General features: G+C 35.3%; 1 protein-coding gene across 1 annotated transcript in view; it reads left to right on the plus strand.

Moving 5' to 3' along the window:
* The window catches only part of LOC127860781 (titin-like), a 218,787-nt gene that overhangs the window by 91,306 nt on the left and 106,031 nt on the right, over nucleotides 1-21,450 (plus strand). Inside the window, exons 11-16 of the mRNA XM_052399060.1 lie at nucleotides 1,558-1,623; nucleotides 3,301-3,331; nucleotides 3,511-3,590; nucleotides 3,748-3,769; nucleotides 4,065-4,150; nucleotides 4,749-5,196. Of these exons, the coding sequence (XP_052255020.1) occupies nucleotides 1,558-1,623; nucleotides 3,301-3,331; nucleotides 3,511-3,590; nucleotides 3,748-3,769; nucleotides 4,065-4,150; nucleotides 4,749-4,783 (320 nt within the window). The 3' untranslated portion in view covers nucleotides 4,784-5,196. The remainder of the gene's footprint in view (nucleotides 1-1,557; nucleotides 1,624-3,300; nucleotides 3,332-3,510; nucleotides 3,591-3,747; nucleotides 3,770-4,064; nucleotides 4,151-4,748; nucleotides 5,197-21,450) is intronic.

Here is a 21,450-nt window from a genome sequence, read left to right on the forward strand (position 1 = left end):
ATTGGCTTGATACTTCACATGTGCATTGGCCTTGAACAGTAGATGACCCCTTTTGAAATTGGGGTCACTAGTTCACAGGTCAATGTCACTTTGCCATTAAGTATTATTAATTATTATAAAGTATTATAAACTTGTTTGCAATTGATATGTCCTCAAAGGATTGAGTGATGAATGTAGAGGCCCTGTTTATGGGACCATCTGTCTCAGACTGAGGAGCTCTTGTTACAATTGTATCTTGACAAAAATTTGCAGAAAGCAAAAAATTAATTTCACATACTTTTATAACCATATAGTCAGCTTGTGGGTATGAAAAAAAGAAAAAGAATTCGCTCATACATTTATCAAGCTAATTGTCCCTTCAAAAACCTGAGTGAAAAAGATTTCCAAAAACATTATGTTTAGAATGCAAACCGGCTCTTTACGGTCTAATAATTATATACTACTGACTTATTCCAATACCAATGCGATTGATTTGACAAAATCCAACAAACTTCCATTTTTAGCTCACGAAGTGCTAATTGTGAGCTTTTGTGAATGCCTTTTGTCTGTCCTGCGTCACACAGCGTCAACATTTGCATTGTTAACTCTCTAGAGGTCACATTTATTGCCCGATCTTCATGAAATTTTGTCAGAAGATTTGTTTAAATGATATCTTGGATGAGTTCAAAAAAGGTTCTGGTCTGTTGAAAAACATTGCCGCTAGGGGACGGGACATTTTTCCTAGATGGCTATAGTGAAATCTTGTTACCACTCTTGAGACAACATTTAGTGTCCGATCTTCATGAAACTTGGTCAGATGATATTTCCCAATAATATCTTGGATGAGTTTGAAAATGATTTTGGTTGGTCAAAAAAATATTGCTGCCAGGGAGCGGGTCATTTTTCCTTATATGACTTTTGTAAAAACTTGTTTACACTAAAAAGTAACATTTATTGTCCAATCTTCGTGAAAATTGTTCAGAATATTTGTCTTAATGATATCTTAGACGAGTTTGAAAATGGTTCCGGTCTTTTAAAAAACATGGCGGCCAGGGTGTCGTACATTTATTCTTATATGGCTATCGTAAAACGATGTTAGCACTTAAGAGTGCTAATAAGGTTTTACTACAGTCATATAAGGAAAAATTCACGCCCCTGGTGGCCATGTTTTTCAACAAGATTGCATTTACAGTTCACTCTTCATGGAACTTGGTCAAAAGATTTTGTTCTAATGATATTGGGCTGCACAGTTTAAGTCAGTTCTTTGTATTTCCGATGACTTTGGGCCTTTCATGCCCTCTTGTTTTAAAATTTCTTCCAAGATATGTATTTTTAATATTAGTTTGTTGATGTATGGAAACGGAGAGAAGATATCACATAAATGTTAATAACATCCTTCGCTTTAAACTGTCTCATGTAGAACATACACAAAGCACGTGTCAATAAGATAAAATTAGGCTTTTTCCTGAACATTAAGCACCGTTCGGTAGCTTCCCTTATGTACTTTAGACCTTAACAACAAATTATCATCAATATGTGTTTTCAATTTGTATAGTTAATTGATACCAAACGTTTCAGATACAAGAACAGACAAAACTTGCAACTTATATGAAACTTCAACAAATCGTCTAGACATGACTGATCGTAAGTATCACTGTACATACAGAACAAAACAACATTACAAGCAAATGTTGATACTTACAGATGATACAATAAATTAGGCAGTTTAGATAGACCCTATTGCCTTATATTAAGTATGGATATTTGAATACAGTTTTTATGCTCCCGATAGGGTGGCATATAGCATTTGAACTGTCTGTCCGTCCGTCCATCCCTTAGTCCGTCAGAAAAATTTAACATTGGCCATAACTTTTGCAATATTGAAGATATCAACTTGATATTTGGCATGCATGTGTATCTCATGGAGCTGCACATTTTGATTGGTGAGAGGTCAAGGTCATCTTTCAAGGTCAAAAGTAAAAAAATACAATCCAAGAGAGTAATAAGCTTTAAAAGTAAGATAATTTTGTAAACCTGCCAAATGATATATTGAAATTTTATTTCAAAGCAGCGCAATAGGGGGCATTGTGTTTCTGACAAACACATCTCTTGTTTTTAATATTTATGCCCCCCTTCGAAGAAGAGGGGGTATATTGTTTTGCACATGTCGGTCTGTCTGTCCACAAGATGGTTTCCAGATGATAACTCAAGAACGCTTAGGCCTAGGATCATGAAACTTCATAGGTAAATTGGTCATGACTGGCAGATGACCCCTATTGATTTTCAGGTCACTAGGTCAAAGGTCAAGGTCACTGGGACTCGAAACAGTAAAATGGTTTCCAGATGATAACTCAAGAATGCTTAGGCCTAGGATAAAACTCCATAGGTACATTGATCATGACTGGCAGATGACCCCTATTGATTTTCAGGTCACTAGGTCAAAGGTCAAGGTCACTGGGACTCGAAATAGTAAAATGGTTTCCGGATGATAACTCAAGGATGCTTTGGCCTAGGATCATGAAACTTCATAGGTACATTGATCATGACTGGCAGATGACCCCTATTGATTTTCAGGTCACATGGTCAAAGGCCAAGGTCTCACTGACTCGAAACAGTAAAATGATTTCCGGATGATAACTCAAGAATGCTTACACCTAGTATCATGAAACTTCATAGGAACATTGATCATGACTGGCAGATGGCACCTATTGATTTTCAGGTCACTAGGTCAAAGGTCAAGGTTACAGTGTTTGGAACTAGTAAAATGGTTTCCGGATGATAACTCAAGAATGCTTATGCCTAGGATGATGAAACTTCATAGGTACATTGATCATGACTGGCAGATGACTGCTATTAATTGATTTTCAGGTCACTAGGTTAAAGGTCAAGGTCACAGTGACTCGAAACAGTAAAATGGTTTCCTGATGATAACTCAAGAATAATTAGGCCTAGGATCATGAAACTTCATAGGTACATTGATCATGACTGGCAGATGACCCCTATTGATTTTCAGGTAACTAGGTCAAAGGTCAAGGTCACAATGACAAAAAAATATTCACACAATGGCTGCCACTACAGCTGACAGCCCATATGGGGGGGAGGGGGGGGGGGGCATGAATGTTTTACAAACAGCCCTTGTTTAATTAAGGTACACATTTATTCATTTAAGGCATGTTAAAAAGTTAAATTATATAGTAACTTTATTCAACACTTAATCAATTCAAAACCTTAATGCCTTTTTCAGACACATATATGACAGTAAAAAATATAAATATTAATTCAGGTATATGTACTAGCTCTGTGTTTACATTTTCCTTTTAGATCTATATTCTGGAGTTCAAGGCTTGCACACGTGAGTACCTTAGCACATGAGTTTCTTCTACAGTATTAAATAATATAACCATGTGTAACGGCATTATATATATGAATGTTAATGTAAAAAAAATTCCAATATTTCTTATGTTACAAAAATACTAAGCTTGTTGTTTTATTAATTACACTTTTCTTAATGTGCTGCTTGTTTCTATGTAGAGACAATGATACTGCACATGGCACAGTTGTCTACGAAAATACATCAATAACACCGACTGCTGACCAATACGAACTTTTAGGTAATGCTGAGCATGATAAAACTTAACGTTCACTCAAAAAGCTCCCTAATAAATTAAGAAATTAGAGCGTTCAAATGCGTCCGCTACTTTATTTGTGTACTTCCTATATAATGATATGTACATCAGTATGTGCCTAATGTCAAGACTCACATTTCAGGAGCCACTGGAACGACGAATAGGTAAATTTTTGTTTATTGCTTGAAATTTTTTTTTTTAATTTAGCAGATTTCTATAAATAATTGTATTTGTTATTACTGAAAATAACATGGTATAAACTCGTCATTTAATAGATGTTCGTTCATCATCAGATTCTGGAGAATACGAAACAAAGGGTTGTACATAAGCATGCTTAGTATGACATGAAACGAAAATCGCAATGACCATTCACTCTGTAAAACAAAATCATATGTAAACAGTGTTATATTGTGACTGCAAACATTCTCATTTATGATGCATTTACTAACCAATCTTCAGAGAAGATCATGTACATGATCCACTTAGATCCACTTACAGCACGCTGGGTGAGTCTAGACATAGGGAGCCAGAAAAACAAAGTCAGTGTAAGTAGCATATCAATCATGTTCAAAGGTTTCAGTTATTGTCCCCTACCAGTTTCACCGGAGGGGACTTATGGTTTGCGCTCCGTCTGTCACTCAGTCTGTCAGTCAGTCTGTCAGTCAGTCACACATTTCAGGATCCTGCGATAACTTTAAAAGTTCTTAATATTTTTTCATGAAACTTGAAACATGGATAGATTGCAATATGGACATTATGCACGTCATTTCATTTTGTTCCTACGTCAAAAATTATGGTTGCTATGGCCACAAATATACTAGAAATACTGCTGAAAATGGTGGTTTTCTGGATCCTGCAATAACTTTTAAAGTTCTTTATATTTTTTTCATAAAACTTAAAATATGGATAGATGGCAATATAGACATTATGCACGTCATTTCATTTTGTTTCTACGTCAAAAATTCTGGTTGCTATGGCAACAACAACAATTCTGACAACGGTGGAATTTCTTACAATGGTGGAGCCGGTAGGGGACTATATTTCTTGGCAATAGTCTTGTTAATATGTATACCGATTGTACGTATCAGACAAATAAATGATACCTAGTTAGCGCCAAGAGCTAAATATTTTTTTTTATTTCAGCACAAAATGAGTACATGAACACTTTGGTGCGATAAACGATTCTTATTGCGGCATACTATGAAAACACACCAAAACACTGGAAACATGTTGAAAATCAGAAGCGTGTCAGGGAACTTTGTTTATGCAGTTTTTTTTTTAATCTTATATCGTTTTACTCTTCAATGTACTACCATATATATGATTATATTAAACTTTTATGTTTTATCTTCCTATGGCGTTATGTAGGCACCTAGATTGTGTTGAATCCTTAATTTAATACTCTTTACACCACGAAGATTAGCCTTGTAGTGAATGTTTCTTGTTGATAAAATGCCTTTTGCATTCGTGGGTTAAATGCTAAAGGGCTAAAGCATAACCACAGCGAAACACACACACGATAAAAATTGTTTATATACATGTACCTATGATTGAAATGGTGTATACTCGCTTGTGACAACCGTAACTGAAGGTTCTTGTTGAAATAGCATAGTGCTTCCTTTTATAGACGGATTATTTTATGTGTATGCTTATGACTTTATTATCCCCACGCTTTTTGAAAAAAAGGTGGGGATATTGTGGTTATCTCCGCCGTCCGTCCGTCTGTCCGTCTGTCTGTCTGTCCGTCCTGGCCACTATCTCCTCCTACACTAAAAGCACTAGAACCTTGAAACGTACACACATGGTAGCTATGAGCATATGTGCGACCCTGCACTATTTGGAATTTTGATCTGACCCCTGGGTCAAAAGTTATAGCGGTTGGGGTGGGGCCGCGTCAGAAATTATCACTCATTTTTTTAGGTTATTTTACATTTACTTCTTTATTTCTACACCGATTAACTTCAAATTGATACTGGACCTCTCTTATGACAATACGGTCAATCTCAACCATGCATGGCCCCATTCCCAACCCTGGGGCGCCCCGCCCACATAGGCCACACCCACCAAAAATTTCCATTTACTATAATTTTTTCATTTCTACACGGATTCACTTCAAATTGATACTGAACTTTTGTTATGACATAAGGGTCAATCTCAACTATGCATGGCCCCAATCCCAACCCTGGGGCGCCCGCCCACATAGGCCACACCCACCAAAAAATTCCATTTACTATAATTTTTTTATTTCTACACGGATTCACTTCAAATTGATACTGAACTTCTCTTATGACATTAGGGTCAATCTCAACTATGCATGGCCCCATTACCAACCCTGGGGCCCCGCCCACATAGACCACACCCACCCAAAATTGCCTTTACTATAATTTCTTAATTTCTACACCGATTCACTTCAAATTGATACTGAACTTCTCTTATGACATTAGGGTCAATCTCAACTATGCATGGCCCCATTACCAACCCTGGGGCGCCCCGCCCACATAGACCACACCCACCCAAAATTGCCTTTTACTATAATTTCTTTATTTCTACACCGATTCACTTTAAATTGATACTTAACCTCTCTTATGACAATACGGTCAATCTCAACTATGCATGGCACAATTACCAACCCTGGGGCGCCCTGCCCACATATGTCACACCCACCCAAAATTGCCTTTTACTATAACTTCTTCATTTCTACACCAACTCACTTCTAATTTATGATGAACTTCTCTTATGACAATACGGTCAATCTCAGCTATGCATGGCCCCATTACCAACCCTGGGGCACACCTAGGTCAAACATTCGGCGTGGGGATACGCGTCGGCCTCTGCCGCGCCATTTCTAGTTATCTATGCTCTTATGTTTTAAAGTGACCTTTTCACGTTTTGATTAATTGACCAAAAAATGTATCAGATTTGCACATTTTCGTTCTAGTTATGTTGTTTTTGCTAGGAAACCGTATACTGAACATGCTCTAAAATATCAATTATATGCATCTTATGACGATTTAAAAAACTGAAAACGATAAAGCGTTGAAAACGCGAAACGATTGTATAATTTGGAAAGTTCTGTTGTTATCGTTATATTTCATGACCTTATGAGGATTGTTCATATTAGGAATACAATACTGAAAGTGTTATGTCAGCACGGATGGTCGAGTGGTTGAAGCGTTAAACTTTTACTCCAAGTGTCAGTGGTTTGAACCCAGGTGTGGATTACTTGTTTTCTTTCTTTAATTTTATTTGTGTTATATACTGTAACTCTTTAGTTGCGATGTTTTACATTTATAAATCTAAGGCATTTAATGACAAACTATGAAACATGCCTTTTAAACGATTTTCAAGACTTTTGACCCTAGTTCAATACTGTTTGAAGTGTGCTATTCGAGCGTCACGTGTTGGCCTTCATGATGTTATTATTTGTTTGCATAGGACAATTCAATAAGATTGTTCGGTTTGTGATAATTCTGGATTAGATGTGAGCCCTCTCATCATTTTGAACTTCCAATGCTTTGTATAGTCCGTTTCAAAATGATGAACCTAAATACATGTATACATGTATAATAAGTTTAACGCTCTTTATTTTTTGCCTGTTTGCATAGAAAGCCTTAGGCTAATTTGAAAACTTTTGGGTCTGTTTTCTGGGACTACAACCAGTACTTGGTGCCTATGGGGGAAATCTAAAGAATGTTCGAACTGTGGTGATCAACCACGTGACCTTCCGATCGCTAGGCGGACACCGTATCCACTACACCACAGCGACCTACATGTATATGTTCATATGTTTATAATTGGTATTCTGTTAGAGAATAAGAACATGAATTTCTCTCTTGATAAAGTTTCTGGAGTTTTATTCTTTGCTTTACGGAATATATATGTATACAAAACAATGACTATAAAACTAAAGGATGCAATGATTATAATATTGTTTCTGTGGTTCGAAACGCATAAAATATTTGTCCACTGTAACACTCAGACGTTTTATTTTCGATGTTTATTGAGCATCATTCATGCTTGACATTAACGATCTTAATAGTGCGTTGAACATGATATTGCGGTTCATCAAGTGTGATCAGTTTTGAGACATAACTCCATCATTTCTATTGTAATAATGCGCACAAACATTCCTTTGAATTAGAAACAAACTGGTCGACCTTGCTCAATTTCTCTGGTTGCTGCTATAGGCATTTTTCTGCTGGTAGTTACTGAATAATATTTTGATTGTACCATATGTGTTTATCAGGAATTCCTATGCTTAAATGTATCGTATGTTTTACAATATAAATATATTAAATTGTAGCCAATAAACCTGTATATCCGTACAAATTTCTTGATTTATTATCCTCATGACGATTGTATGTGTTATTATCAATAAGTTGTAGTGGTTATGATTTTCAAATATACATAGTACACACATCACACGCTAGGCAGCATTCCATTTGTTATTCATCCTTTAATGGTGTTACGGATGTTGTGAGACGAACTTTACTAAAAGCAGAGCTTGGTAAATTGCCAGAAACATGTCCCAATACTGCTCACTCTTATGAAAGACCTTGTAAAAGTATTTGTTTTAAAGCGCTGTCTGGTCCAACCGTTGGAATATGTGAATGAACCAGAACACGTTGCTCAATAGAGAATCTTGCTTATTTGGCATCGTGATTCTGTTTGAGTGTGTGAGAAAGTTTCGATAATCTTGTTGTTCAACTTTTAGTTTAAAGCTTAGATATGTAAAATGTATCGACAATGAAGTTTATTTGTGTTCAATTGATCGAATAAAATGCAGACTTTTATAGTCCACTTGGAGGAAGATTTCCTGATTTGCAAGTTTAAGTTGCAGATTTTCTGATTAGTACATAAAGACTCAGTAAAAAGAGAATTAAAATATTAACAATGAAGGTGAATTATCACTTCTTTAGATGAAATACTATTGGACTTGTATTGCTGTCTGGTTGATGTTCCGGAAGTACAAGTTTACCATAATTTCAAAGATAATTTTATTTTTTTTTAAAACATGTCTTATTAGCTATAAATATTTTATTTACTATAAACATTTGTAATCGACATATGTTTGTAATTAATACATATTCACTAGATTATATCAACACTTTCTTCTTTCGATGCCATCATATTCACAATTATAAATTATTTCGTCCAAATTATGAATATTAAGTTATTGACGGATAATAAAATGATAATCCATACCCGTACGAAATAATGGGGCGGATTCCGGGCGTAATCGGGGCGGAATTGGCACGTAATGTTGGAATTACGACCCTAAAACTGGCGGAATGAGTTTTACGCCCGGAACTAAAATTATTTCTGGGCGTAATTCAACTGTTTTTTCCGGGCGTAAAACAAATCCGGGCGTATTTTTATACTTAGAATTTGTATGATGGTGATTTGTGGACGGAATTTTGCACTTTGTTTCTTTCATGGGGCAGAATTTCATACTTATAAAATATTTGTGAAGCCACATGACGGAATTTTGAACTTAGTAGTTTTTATAGAGAGTAATATTGGACTTAACAAATGTCTATGAAGCTGAACAATAACTTAATAAATTTAATTTAAACCAAAGTACTGAATAAAATATTACCAGTAACTGATAACTTAATAAACGTTTTTAAATAAAAATATTTAATTTTATTTATACATTTGTACAATCAATGAACATTCATTATAGACACAACTATTTCAGTCACAGTATAATTAATTCAGCATAAAGCTTTGATCTAATTTATGATTTTCATGTTCAGATTCTTAAACATATTTTGTAGTATTTTTATACTTCATTTGTGAGAAGCTGAAAAGGAGACAGACTTGTGAACTTGTGATCATGAATTATACTTTTAGATTTTGCATTATTATTGGCAATATTGCTGGTAAAAAAAAAATTAGGAGATAACAATAACACATTTTAATTAAATAAATTGTATCTATTGCTGACTTTTCCACTTATAATTTTAAGTCTGAGGGATGACCATGCATTAAAAATCTATATGCACTTATTTTTTTAATTCACTTCTTTAATTCTTCTTCTTTTTTGAAAATTTTGCTCATTTTTAATAATTATTTCATAATTACAATAATGACTGTAAAGTTTAATAAAGAACAAGACTTGGTAATGTTTTCATCATTGTAAGGTTTCCTTTAACATTAAACACACAACAGTCTAGTTTAATATTATTTGTTTATATCATCAATATGAATGCAGTTTCTCTGCATGTTACTCAATATTTTTTTATAGTAGTTAAGATTTCCCCAGTCTGAAAAGACCACAATTATGTACATAATTATACCAAACCAATGTTAATTTAATCTCAGATAAACACTGACAACCAGCTGAGTTGATCTCATGTATTGTGCTGCCCATTCAATACTCACCAAACCCTGAGTCACATCTGTACATGTTAATAAACCATCTGGGCTTATCAGGCTTCAGTGGATTGGTCAGTGGTACAGGAAGTGAGTGGTAGAAGTTGCAGTTTGAAAACATTAGAGTGGTTAAGCAAATTACTGACTCTGAACTAAATTGTCAGTATAATACTTAAGCAAAATGAGGACTAAACTGTAGTGAAAAAATGTCTTGCAGGGAGTACTGTGTCAAAAACAATTTGTATTTAATACACATAATGTGGAAATGAACAATAAGTTTGTTGCAAAAGAGGTTCAAATTGGCTCAGGTTTAACTGTGATTAACTGGTCTCACCAAATTTCTGTGTTTTTGGAATACTGCAGAACAGCATAAAAGGTTTGTATTTTTACTCCTTCATTCCTCTATTATTTAGATTATTAACTGATATAATTGTAATTGTATTTGTGTACTGTCCCAGTGGTAAATGTAAAAGGATGATGAAAAGTAGACGGGCATCTGAAGGAAAAACAACACAGTTTGAAACTAAAACGAAATACACAAATTTCTTTAAAATATATAGTAAGTACTTAAATTAACATTTCATTTTCAGATTATGTCATAGGATTAGGGAGAAAGATTGCTGGTGGCATAACAAATTTTCCCTTCTCGGACCTCAAAAGCCACATCACAAAATGAAGAATTTGTTTGCAAGAAAACAGTGTTGAAAAAAACATGTGAAAAAATGAACTTTTTTATATTTGCTCTGTGTGCGCGCCCGGATGATGAGCACAAAGCGGTCCTTGACAAAGGAAAGCTGGATTTGTTGATGGGTAAATCACAATTTTACTATACAAGTTATTGTATTATTAGTTTGAAATAGTTAAGTTCAAAATAAAGATTAATTCGAATTATACGATTAGTGATCCTCAGGGCTAGGCCTGTCAATAACAGGGTGTCTCAGTACCTTGCCGCACTAAGATCCAAACCTGCCCCCTTTGACCCCCAGTTATGTTTTTAATTGGTTCTGATCACATTATTTTACAGAATATTCAATGAATTTTCAATAAACTAATTTTAATTTAACAGTGAAACTAGTTTTATCAATTAAAAAAAATATTTTTATGCCCCCCTTTAAAGAAGAGGGAGTATATTGCTTTGCTCATGTCGGTCTGTCTGTCGGTCGGTCGGTCCGTCCACCAGGTGGTTGTCAGACGATAACTCAAGAACGCCTGGGCCTAGGATCATGAAACTTCATAGGTACATTGATCATGACTTGCAGATGACCCCTATTGATTTTGAGGTCACTAGGTCAAAGGTCAAGGTCACGGTGACCCAAAATAGTAAAATGATTTTCGGATGATAACTCAAGAATGCATATGCCTAGGATCATGAAACTTCATAGGTAGATTGATCATGACTCGCAGATGACCCCTATTGATTTTGAGGTCACAAGGTCAAAGGTCAAGGTCACGGTGACCCGAAATAGTAAAATGGTTTCCAGATGATAACTCAAGAACGCATACGCCTAGGATCATGAAATTTCATGGGTAGTTTGATCATGACTCGCAGATGACCCCTATTTATTTTGAGGTCACTAGGTCAAAGGTCAAGGTCACAGTGACCCTAAATAGTAAAATGGTTTCCGGATGATGACTCAAGAACGCATACGCCTAGGATCATGAAACTTCATGGGTAGATTGATCATGACTTGCAGATGACCCCTATTGATTTTAAGGTCACTAGGTCAAAGGTCAAGGTCACGGTGACCCGAAATAGTAAAATAATTTTCGGATGATAATTCAAGAACACATATGCCTAGGATCATGAAACTTTATAGGTAGATTGATCATGACTCACAGATGACCCCTATTGATTTTCAGGTCACTAGGTCAAAGGTCAAGGTCACGGTGACCCAAAATAGTAAAATGATTTTCGGATGATAATTCAAGAACGCATATGCCTAGGATCATGAAACTTCATAGGTAGATTGATCATGACTCGCAGATGACCCCTATTTATTTTGAGGACACAAGGTCAAAGGTCAAGGTCACGGTGACCCGAAATAGTAAAATGATTTTCGGATGGTAACTCAAGAACGCTTTTGCCTAGGATCATGACACTTCATAGGTACATTGATCGTGACTTGCAGATGACCCCTATTGATTTTCAGGTCACTAGGTCAAAGGTCAAGGTCACAGTGACAAAAGTCGTATTCACACAATGGCTGCCAGTACAACGGACAGCCCATATGGGGGGCATGCATGTTTTACAAACAGCCCTTGTTAAAATGAAAATGCATGTAATATTAAATAATATGCGCATATATTGCACATGTTATTTGAAAATATTCCACAGGGATAAATATCCAAGCACATTCAAAAGTGTACTTAGTTGCCAAATTTGGACCCTGTCTTTTTCAAATCCTAGATGGGGCCCTGGATTAGATAAAAAGTTTGAAAAAGCAATTAATTCTACATAAGTTGTTAACAGTATTTGCAATAGGTGAACTGTAGTTGTACTTTAATATCAAATTGCATTTCAGATTATGACATAGGATGGGGGAGAATCGTGGACCTGAACAATACTGTGATAGAGAGGAATTCCTACTCAAGAAAGCAGTTTAAAAAACACAGTCAATGTGAAAGAGTGAACTTTTTTATTTTGGCCGTGTATAAGAACAGTTTGTTTTTTAAAAAGTGCATGTCTATCAAATTATTTTTTATGTATATATATTGAATATTTTTGTTGTTTGTCTTTAAAAGCTACATTGTATCTTAAAAGTATCATCAAAATGCGGAACGAAAATGCATACATTTTCCGCATAAGTTCCACATTTTTTGTGACTGCGGAAAAAATGCGGGGATTTTCAGCATTTGTTCCGCATTTGCAGAAGTATAAAATGGTGATCCATGTTTTTTAAATGTATTATCTTAAAATAAATATAAAGATACTATGTTAAATGTATCTTGTCATAATTTTGACTAGTTTTTAGCAAAACTGAGCACAAAGTGCTCATGGTGAGCTTTTGCGATCGCCTTTTATTGTTTCAAATGGCCTGTCCTTATATGGGTTTATGGGTATATTTACAATATGCATGTAATCCGATTTCCGCCTGGTATCTAAATTACGCCCAGTATTCTAAGTTACGCCTGTAATTTTAACATTCCGCCTGTAATCTGAATTCCGCCCATAAACTGCTTTCTGCCCGTAATTTAAAATTCAGTCCCACCTCATTTACATATTTCGCCCCTGTTTTCCGCCCGGATTACGCCCGGAATCCGCCCCTCTTCTTAAAATCATATATAGAAAAATACGCCTGGAAATATTTTTTACGCCCGGAATTTAGTTTGCGATTCCGTGCCGATTCCGGGCGGAACATTTCGTACAGGTACATGTTTTGTTATAAAGAGTGTGTAAGAGTTTTCTGAATTTAAATATAAGTTTTGCTGTTTCATCATTTTTTTAAGACAAGATACCTTGAAATTAATAAAGGTTTTTTAGCCCACCTGATTGCTCCGGTGAGCTAGTGTGATCGGTCTTTGTCCGTCATCTGTCCGTCCGTCGTCCACATTTGTTTGTAAACACTCTAGAGGCCACATTTCTTGTCCAATCTTCATGAAACTTGGTCAGAAACTAGGTCACTATGTCAAAAAAAAGAAAAATCTTGTAAACACTGTAGAAGTCACATTTCATGCCCAATCTTCATGTTACTTTGTCAAAATGTTTCTCTTTATGATATGTTGGTCGAGTTCAAAAGTGGTTCCGGTCCATTGTAAAACATGGCCCTTCAGTGGGCGGGGCAGTTTTCCTTATTTGGCGATTATTGAGAAACCTTGTAAACACTCTAGAGGCCACACTTCTTGTCCGATCTTCATAAAACTTGGTCAGAAGATTTGTCCTAATAATACCTCGATCGAGTTCGAAACTGGGTCATGCTGGGTCAAAAACTAGGTCACTAGGTAAAAAAAAACAACCTTGTAAACACTGTAGAAGTTACATTTCATGCCCAATCTTCATGTAACTTTGTCAAACTGTTTGTCTTAATGATATGTTGGCTGAGTTTAAAAGTGGTTCAGGTCCGTTGAAAAACTTAGCCGCAAGTGGGCGGGGCAGTTTTCCTAATTTGGCTATGAAACTCATGAAACTTGGTCAGAAGATTTGTCCTAATGATACCTAGATCGAGTTCAAAACTGGGTCATGCTGGGTCAAAATCTAGGTCACTCGGTCGAAAAAAAAAACTTGTAAACACTGTAGAAGTCACATTTAATGCCCAATCTTCATGTTACTGTCTCAAAATGTTTGTCTTAATGATATGTTGATTGAGTTCAAAAGTGGTTCCGGTCCGTTGAAAAACATTGCCGCCAGTGGGCAGGGCAGTTTTCCTTATTTGGCTATAGAAAAACCTTGTGAACACTCTAGAAGTCACAATCGTGCCCAATCATCATGAAACTTGGTCAAAACATTGGTTTTATTGATATCTCGGACGAGTTAGAAAATGGTCCAGATCGGTGAAAAAACATGGCCGCCAGTGGGCGGGGCAGTTTTCTCTAAATGTATATAGTGAAAACATGTGAACACTCACGAAGTCACATTTTTGGCCCAATTTTCATGAAATTTGGTCAAAACATTTGTTTCCTAGATACGAAAGTTGATTTCGAAAATGGATCCGGTCCGTTTAAAAACATGGCTGCCAGGGGGGCGCATTTTCCTTATAGTTATAAAGTAAAATAAGCTTGTGAACACTCTAGAAGTCACAATTTTTCCCAACTTGGTGAAAACATTTGTTTTATATATATCTCAGATGAGTTCGAAAACGGTTACGATCGGTTAAAACACATGATCGCCAGGGGGGGTATGTGGGCAGTTTTCCTTATATGACTATAGAGAAAACTTGTGAACACTCTAGAATTCACATTTTTTGCCTAATAATAGTGGACCTTAGTCAAGACATTGGTTTTATTGATATCTCGGACAAGTTGGAAAATGGCTCAGATAAGGTGAACAAAACACACTTTTTAGTTCACCTGATTGCTCACGTGAGGTTTTAGGATCGGTCTTTGTCCGTTGCCCTATGGTCTGCCCACTTTTGGTTTGTAAACACTCTAGCATTCACATTTTTCAAGCATTCAAAGCTGCTGAGAAGCTATATGGCCACAAGATCTCAGTCAAGTTAACTAATGAGCAAAATGGCATAATAAATGCCAGAATTATTGCCCCTTAGATTGTCAAAATGTTCATGATATTATACAAATCCTTGTAAACACTCTAGAGGTCACAATTTTGTCATAATATTTATTTTGTAAGCAAAGTTTGATGTTTGGTCATGAGGGGTCAAAATATAGGTCACCAGGTCAAATCTTACAAAAACCTCGTAAACATTCCAAACATCAGAGTTTTGGTTTAATTATGATGAAACTTGACCAGGATGTTTGTCTCGACAATATCTAGGTCAAGTTTGTCGTTCGGTAATGTGGGGACAAAATCTAGGTCATGGGGTCTTATCTTACAAAAACCTTGTATACACACTAAGAGGCCATAGTTTAGGTCCAAAAATAATGATACTTGACCAGGATGTTTTTCTTGATGATATCTACGCAAAGTTTGACATTGGGTCATGTGGGTCCAAAATCTTGTTCACGAGGACCAAATCTGACAAACACCTTGTAAACACATGTAGAATTAGAATTACTTGCAAATGTTTGAATTGCAAAAAGCCCATGCAAATGGAAGTACTCAATCAGAATAAATCATATACTCACATTGCAAAAGTAAACAGAAGAGAACCAATCTAATATGCTCTAGAGTACTGAATTTTTAACTAAGCAATGAACAAGGCAAAAAAGGTGAGCAAACTAGGGCCATCTTGATGTTATACTGATTACTATACTGATAACAAGTGTCATAATTTCAATAACAATACAGTGTTGTGTTCAGTTGATCTTAATAGCCATTAGTTTCAGTGATGAACTTTAAACTACCATTTTTCCACATTTGCCTGGGAAGTTAATACCCTCTGGAAGGTATGAACCTCAGGAAGTACTATATTACCGCATTATTAAAGTAGCCAGCAGGGACTTAGACTCTTGTTGCTGTTGATTTACAACCTACAAAAATGGAGGAAAGCGAAATGCCTTTTTGGCAAGAGAGTAAATATTGGTTAAGTTTGTATTGTTGTACTACCAGTTATTTATGTTTGAAACATTAAAACCATGATATGATTTTTGATACACATATAAAATACTAAGATAATGCTTCTATAAACATTACATCAGTCTGATTATTGTTCACAATAGTTGAATAACCATGTATGCAAGGTACGGTTACAACTGTTTTACCATAGATATGATCGTTAATTTTTATTTTAGACGATAAACATTAATGCAATACTGGTGGTTTCGAACCTTATTCTCTATTCTGTAAAGACTGTCACCTTAAGGATTCCGATTACACGCTGTATTCAATTATCGAAGAATAAAGACAATTGCTCTATTATAAATCTTACATTTACAATAAAACGCTTTACACGCAAACTAGTCGTATCTCGAGTAACTTGTCTAACCAATACCTCCATGAAATAGTCAACCCATGAACTGTAGATCGAGTTTTATATCGTCGATTAAATAACCATACCGTTTAAGTTAATTTACAACCTAATGTTATATGAATATATATGAATGCTGTGTATGTGATTACCTGAAATGAACCTTTGGGGGTGATAAATGCATCAGATTAAGTTTTTTGGGGAAATAATTCTGCATTAAAACTAATATAATATTTTTAAGTACCAACATTTTAAGTCTACTTGCCTTATGTTTTAAATTTATCCATGCAACCCGTTTAACAGTTGACTGTTGACAACTAAACTTAAACAAATGTTATATATCAAATCTAAGTTAGATGTTTTGGCGATTATGAACGGATTAACAGTTATTTGAACATGTTTTTTTTAAGATAAAATGACATCATTTCCTGTCATATTTGACGTTATAAAACATTTACTTTATTGGTGTATACGACAGTTATAACTATGTAGTGAATTCGTGTTTGTAAACTTTGATAAAGCCCGTTTGGGCGAAATATTAATAAAAGAGTGTTTTTACTATGAAAAATTTGTAATGTTGATAATATTTGTAAAGATAGTTATAAAAATGTACTTTAAATATTTAATAAACATATTATAGACAATTATAGTAAATTTAATTTTTATTAAACCTTAAATTTAAGTTCTAAGTTGTATATACTATATTTGTATTGGATCCCCTAATTCGATAAAACTCTATATTAGAGTTGTTTTATTGTTTTACTGCTTGTACCACTGACAAATCTATTCATCTCACTGCTGGACTGAGTGTGATGCGAAAACGCATAATCAATTTAAGTAATCATAATGATAGTCATAATGTTTATATAAAAAAAACAATTTCAACAGATTTTGGTCATTTGATAATTAACATTAACAAGAATTTTTAGCTCATCTATTTTTGGAAAAAAAGGAGCTATTGTCATCACCTGAGCGTCGTCGTCCGGTTAAGTTTTGTGTTTAGGTCCTTTTTTCTCATAAAATATCAAAGCTATTGCATTCAAACTTGCATTTAAACTAGATACACTTACTTACTATCATGAGGGAACTGGGCACAGTTAGATAACTCTGGCTGGCATTTTGACAGAATTATGTGCCCTTTTTATACTTAGAAAATTGAACATTTGGTTAAGTTTTGTGTTTAGGTCCACTTTATACCTAAAGTATCAAAGCTATTGCTTTCATACTTGCAACACTTACTAACTATCATAAGGTGCCTGTGCAGGCAAACTTATGTAACTCTGACTGGCATTTTGACAGAATTATGGTCCCTTTATACTTAGAAAATTGAAAATTTTGTTAAGTTTGTGTTTTGGCCCACTTAACTCCTAAGTATCATAGCTATTGCTTTCAGACTTGGAACTATCATAAGGGGACTGTACAGGACAAGTTGCATAACTCTGGTTAGCATTTTGACGGAATTATGGCCCTTTTTTTACTTTGAATATTTGGTTAAATTTTGTGTTTAGATCCACTTTACTTCTAAAGTATCAAGGCTATTGCTTTCAAACTTCAAATACTTTCATATTATCATGAGGGTACTGTACCTGGCAAGTTGAATTTGACTTTGACCTTTAAAAGACCTTAACTCTCAAGGTCAAATTATTAAATTTTGCTAAAATTGCCATTACTTCTTTATTTATGATCAGATTTGATTCATACTATGACAAAACAACCATTACCTTACATACCACAATAGACTCCACCTTAACCATCCCCCACCTCAGTATACCCCCCATAAAAATCCATATTTTTCTTATTTCTATGTCCCCCACTATAGTAGTGGGGGACATATTGTTTTTGCCCTGTCTGTTGGTCTGTTGGTTTGTTTGCGCCAACTTTAACATTTTTCAATAACTTTTGCTATATTGAAGATAGTAACTTCATATTTGGCATGCATGTGTATCTAATGAAGCTGCACATTTTGAGTGGTGAAAGGTCAAGGTCATCCCTCAAGGTCTGAGGTCAAATATATGTTGCCAAAATCGCTCATTTTATGAATACTTTTGCAATATTGAAGATAGCAACTTGATATTTGGCATGCATGTGTATCTCATGGAGCTGCACATTTTGAGCGGTGAAAGGTCAAGGTCATCCTTCAAGGTCAGAGGTCAAATATATGTGGCCCAAATCGCTTATTTTATAGATACTTTTGCAATATTGAAGATAGCAACTTGATATTTGGCATGCAAGTGCATCTCATGGAGCTGCACATTTTGAGTGGTAAAAGGTCAAGATCAGAGGTCAAGGTCAGAGGTCAAATATATGTGGCCCAAATTGCTTATTTTATGAATACTTATGCAATATTCAAGATAGCAACTTGATATTTGGCATGCATGTGTATCTCATAGAGCTGCACATTTTGAGTGGTGAAAGGTCAAGGTCATCCTTCACAAGGTCAAGGTCATCCTTCAAGGTCAAACGTCATATAGGGGGACATTGTGTTTCACAAACACATCTTGTTAAAAGATCATCTTATAAATGACCACACCCCCACACTATAACCCCTCTCAACCCTCAACCCTCGACCCCACCCCCGACATCCCCCCTTAACAAAAATATTCTTTTTAAACATGGTTTAAAAAACAATTTTTTATTGTTATTACGTGTATAGAATTATGTTCGGCTCCTAATTTTCTGATGAACAATTTATATATAAAGTCCAGTTGAAAACTTGTTAAACAAATTAAACGGGTTAATATGGTCAGTTAGTTTGCAGGACAGCATATTTTTGTTTATACTGCTACACGCTGTGTATGCGGAAACTTTGATTTGATTGCACTCAGATTGCTTGTTAATTGCTTGTTGTAACTTTTTTACAAGCTTATAAAGCTAAATACATGTCGTTTTTAGCATTATTTTAAAATAGTTATAGGTACTAAGTTCGCGTTTACGCTGAACATAATTACCACGGCTAAATCGGATGATGATTACGCGCAAGTGCTGCATGTAGACGTTACGTGACCTTACCTGCTTGATAGGTGATTGTATACTCTAATCGTCCATGAAAACTCAATGGGCACGTTACAAAAAGAAACCAAATTCAAAATGCTTACATTGGGTGAATTGCCAATGGCCCGAGGTGTATTTCGTCGGCAAATAACTATGTGAGCTATGTAGCTGCTTCTAGTCTTTTTGGACGTATTAGTACGGGACAACTCTTATTTGGTATTTTTGGACAACCTAACATGGGTACTGTCAGTTAAAAGTTCAAAAGCTAAAATATTGAAATGTCACATGTACGTGAAGAATTCGACGGAACGTGACTATATCAGCATAATGGATGCTTGTTAGCACTACAATCGCGTATCCATTCATAATCAGAAAAAAAACTCCTGTAAACAACTTTTTTGACACTCAAACATGGTCACTGTACGTTTGCAACCTGTTTTAAAGGGGCCTTTTCACAGATTTTGGCATTTTTTTAACTTATTCATTAAATGCTTTATATTGATAAATGTAAACATTGGATAATAAAAGCTCCAGTAAAAAATCAAGAAAAAAAATAAAAAAAGGAAAAGAACATTGCCCGGAGCAGGTTTCGAACCAGTGACCCCTGGAGTCCTGCCAGAGTCCTGAAGTAAAAACGCTTTAGCCTACTGAGCTATTCCGCCGAGTACACATTTTTGACGTATTTTACACCCTATATAAGCAATCTTCGTAGTTTCACAAAATTTAACGACAAAAACAGAACTCTCCAAATTATTCAATCGTTTCGCGTTGCAACGCTTTATAATTTTTAGGTTTTAAAATCGTCAAAAGATACATATAATGGCTATATTAGAGCATGGTTAATGTTCAGTATTACTGTTTCCTCACAAATATCATAACTAAAACGAAAACTTACGAATCTGAAACAACTTTTTTCAATTTTGTCAATTTACCAAAGCGTGAAAAGATCCCTTTAAAGGCTAATTTCGATAACTGCCGACGTGCACGTGACGACTTTAGACGGAACTTTCCTATATCAGCATGCTGGGTGTTTCAATGTTTCGTCCAAATTTACGCGAACTATGGACCGCTACACGCTTGTAGAGTACACACGCATCTATCGCGCTGAAACAGTCACGTATTGTTTAAATCATTTTGGACACGTGACCAGTCATCATATTAGCGTTCTTTTGTTACCATTTTGACGTTATGCGTCAATGTTTCAGAATTTAGACGTCCGAAACAAGAGTTTTCCTGGACTTAAAACTAACTCATGCTTGAAGAATAGGCAAACATCTACCAAGCTGGTTAGATCACGTTTCGTCTTAATGCAGCACGTGCGCGTGATCATCTCTCCGATTTATTCTAGCGTTTTATTAACGTATAGCGTACTATAAGCATCTACCAATCTTAGAAAGTCACGATCCGGTTTAATACATTGCATGCACGTGACATTTCGTCCAGTTACCATGTTTGAGTATAAAAACATGAAAAATAAGTTTTCCCGGACTAATTAAGGACTAACATGTGTTTGTAGAGTAAAAAGCAAAGCACTTGACCACTCAATTAAACGTTATACAAACTACACATGACCAACATGAACCAGGACATACGTATTCGTGCAAAGGATGCTGTGTTTTCAGCGTTCAACGTTTATTACATGAAAAAATATATCTATTTTTTACGGTAAATCTTAAAATTACCCTAAATATCAACATGCATGACCAACATACTAAAGAAAGAAGTTTACCTAATTTTAACTCTGGATTAAACACGAAGATCAGGCGTATATTCAGAGACATTGAAAACATGTTATCTACGTTTCTGGTATATTATACGAATAATTAGGAAAAATATAATATTTTATTATAATAGTGATAGTATATTCTTTTAGTGACGAGCGGTATATGTCGGGTTATAATGTGTTATGTAAGCGATACTAGCCACTAACATGTTGCTATGAAAAAGCCATTTTA

Source organism: Dreissena polymorpha, chromosome 15, assembly GCF_020536995.1.
Source record: "Dreissena polymorpha isolate Duluth1 chromosome 15, UMN_Dpol_1.0, whole genome shotgun sequence".
Classification (NCBI taxonomy): domain Eukaryota; kingdom Metazoa; phylum Mollusca; class Bivalvia; order Myida; family Dreissenidae; genus Dreissena; species Dreissena polymorpha.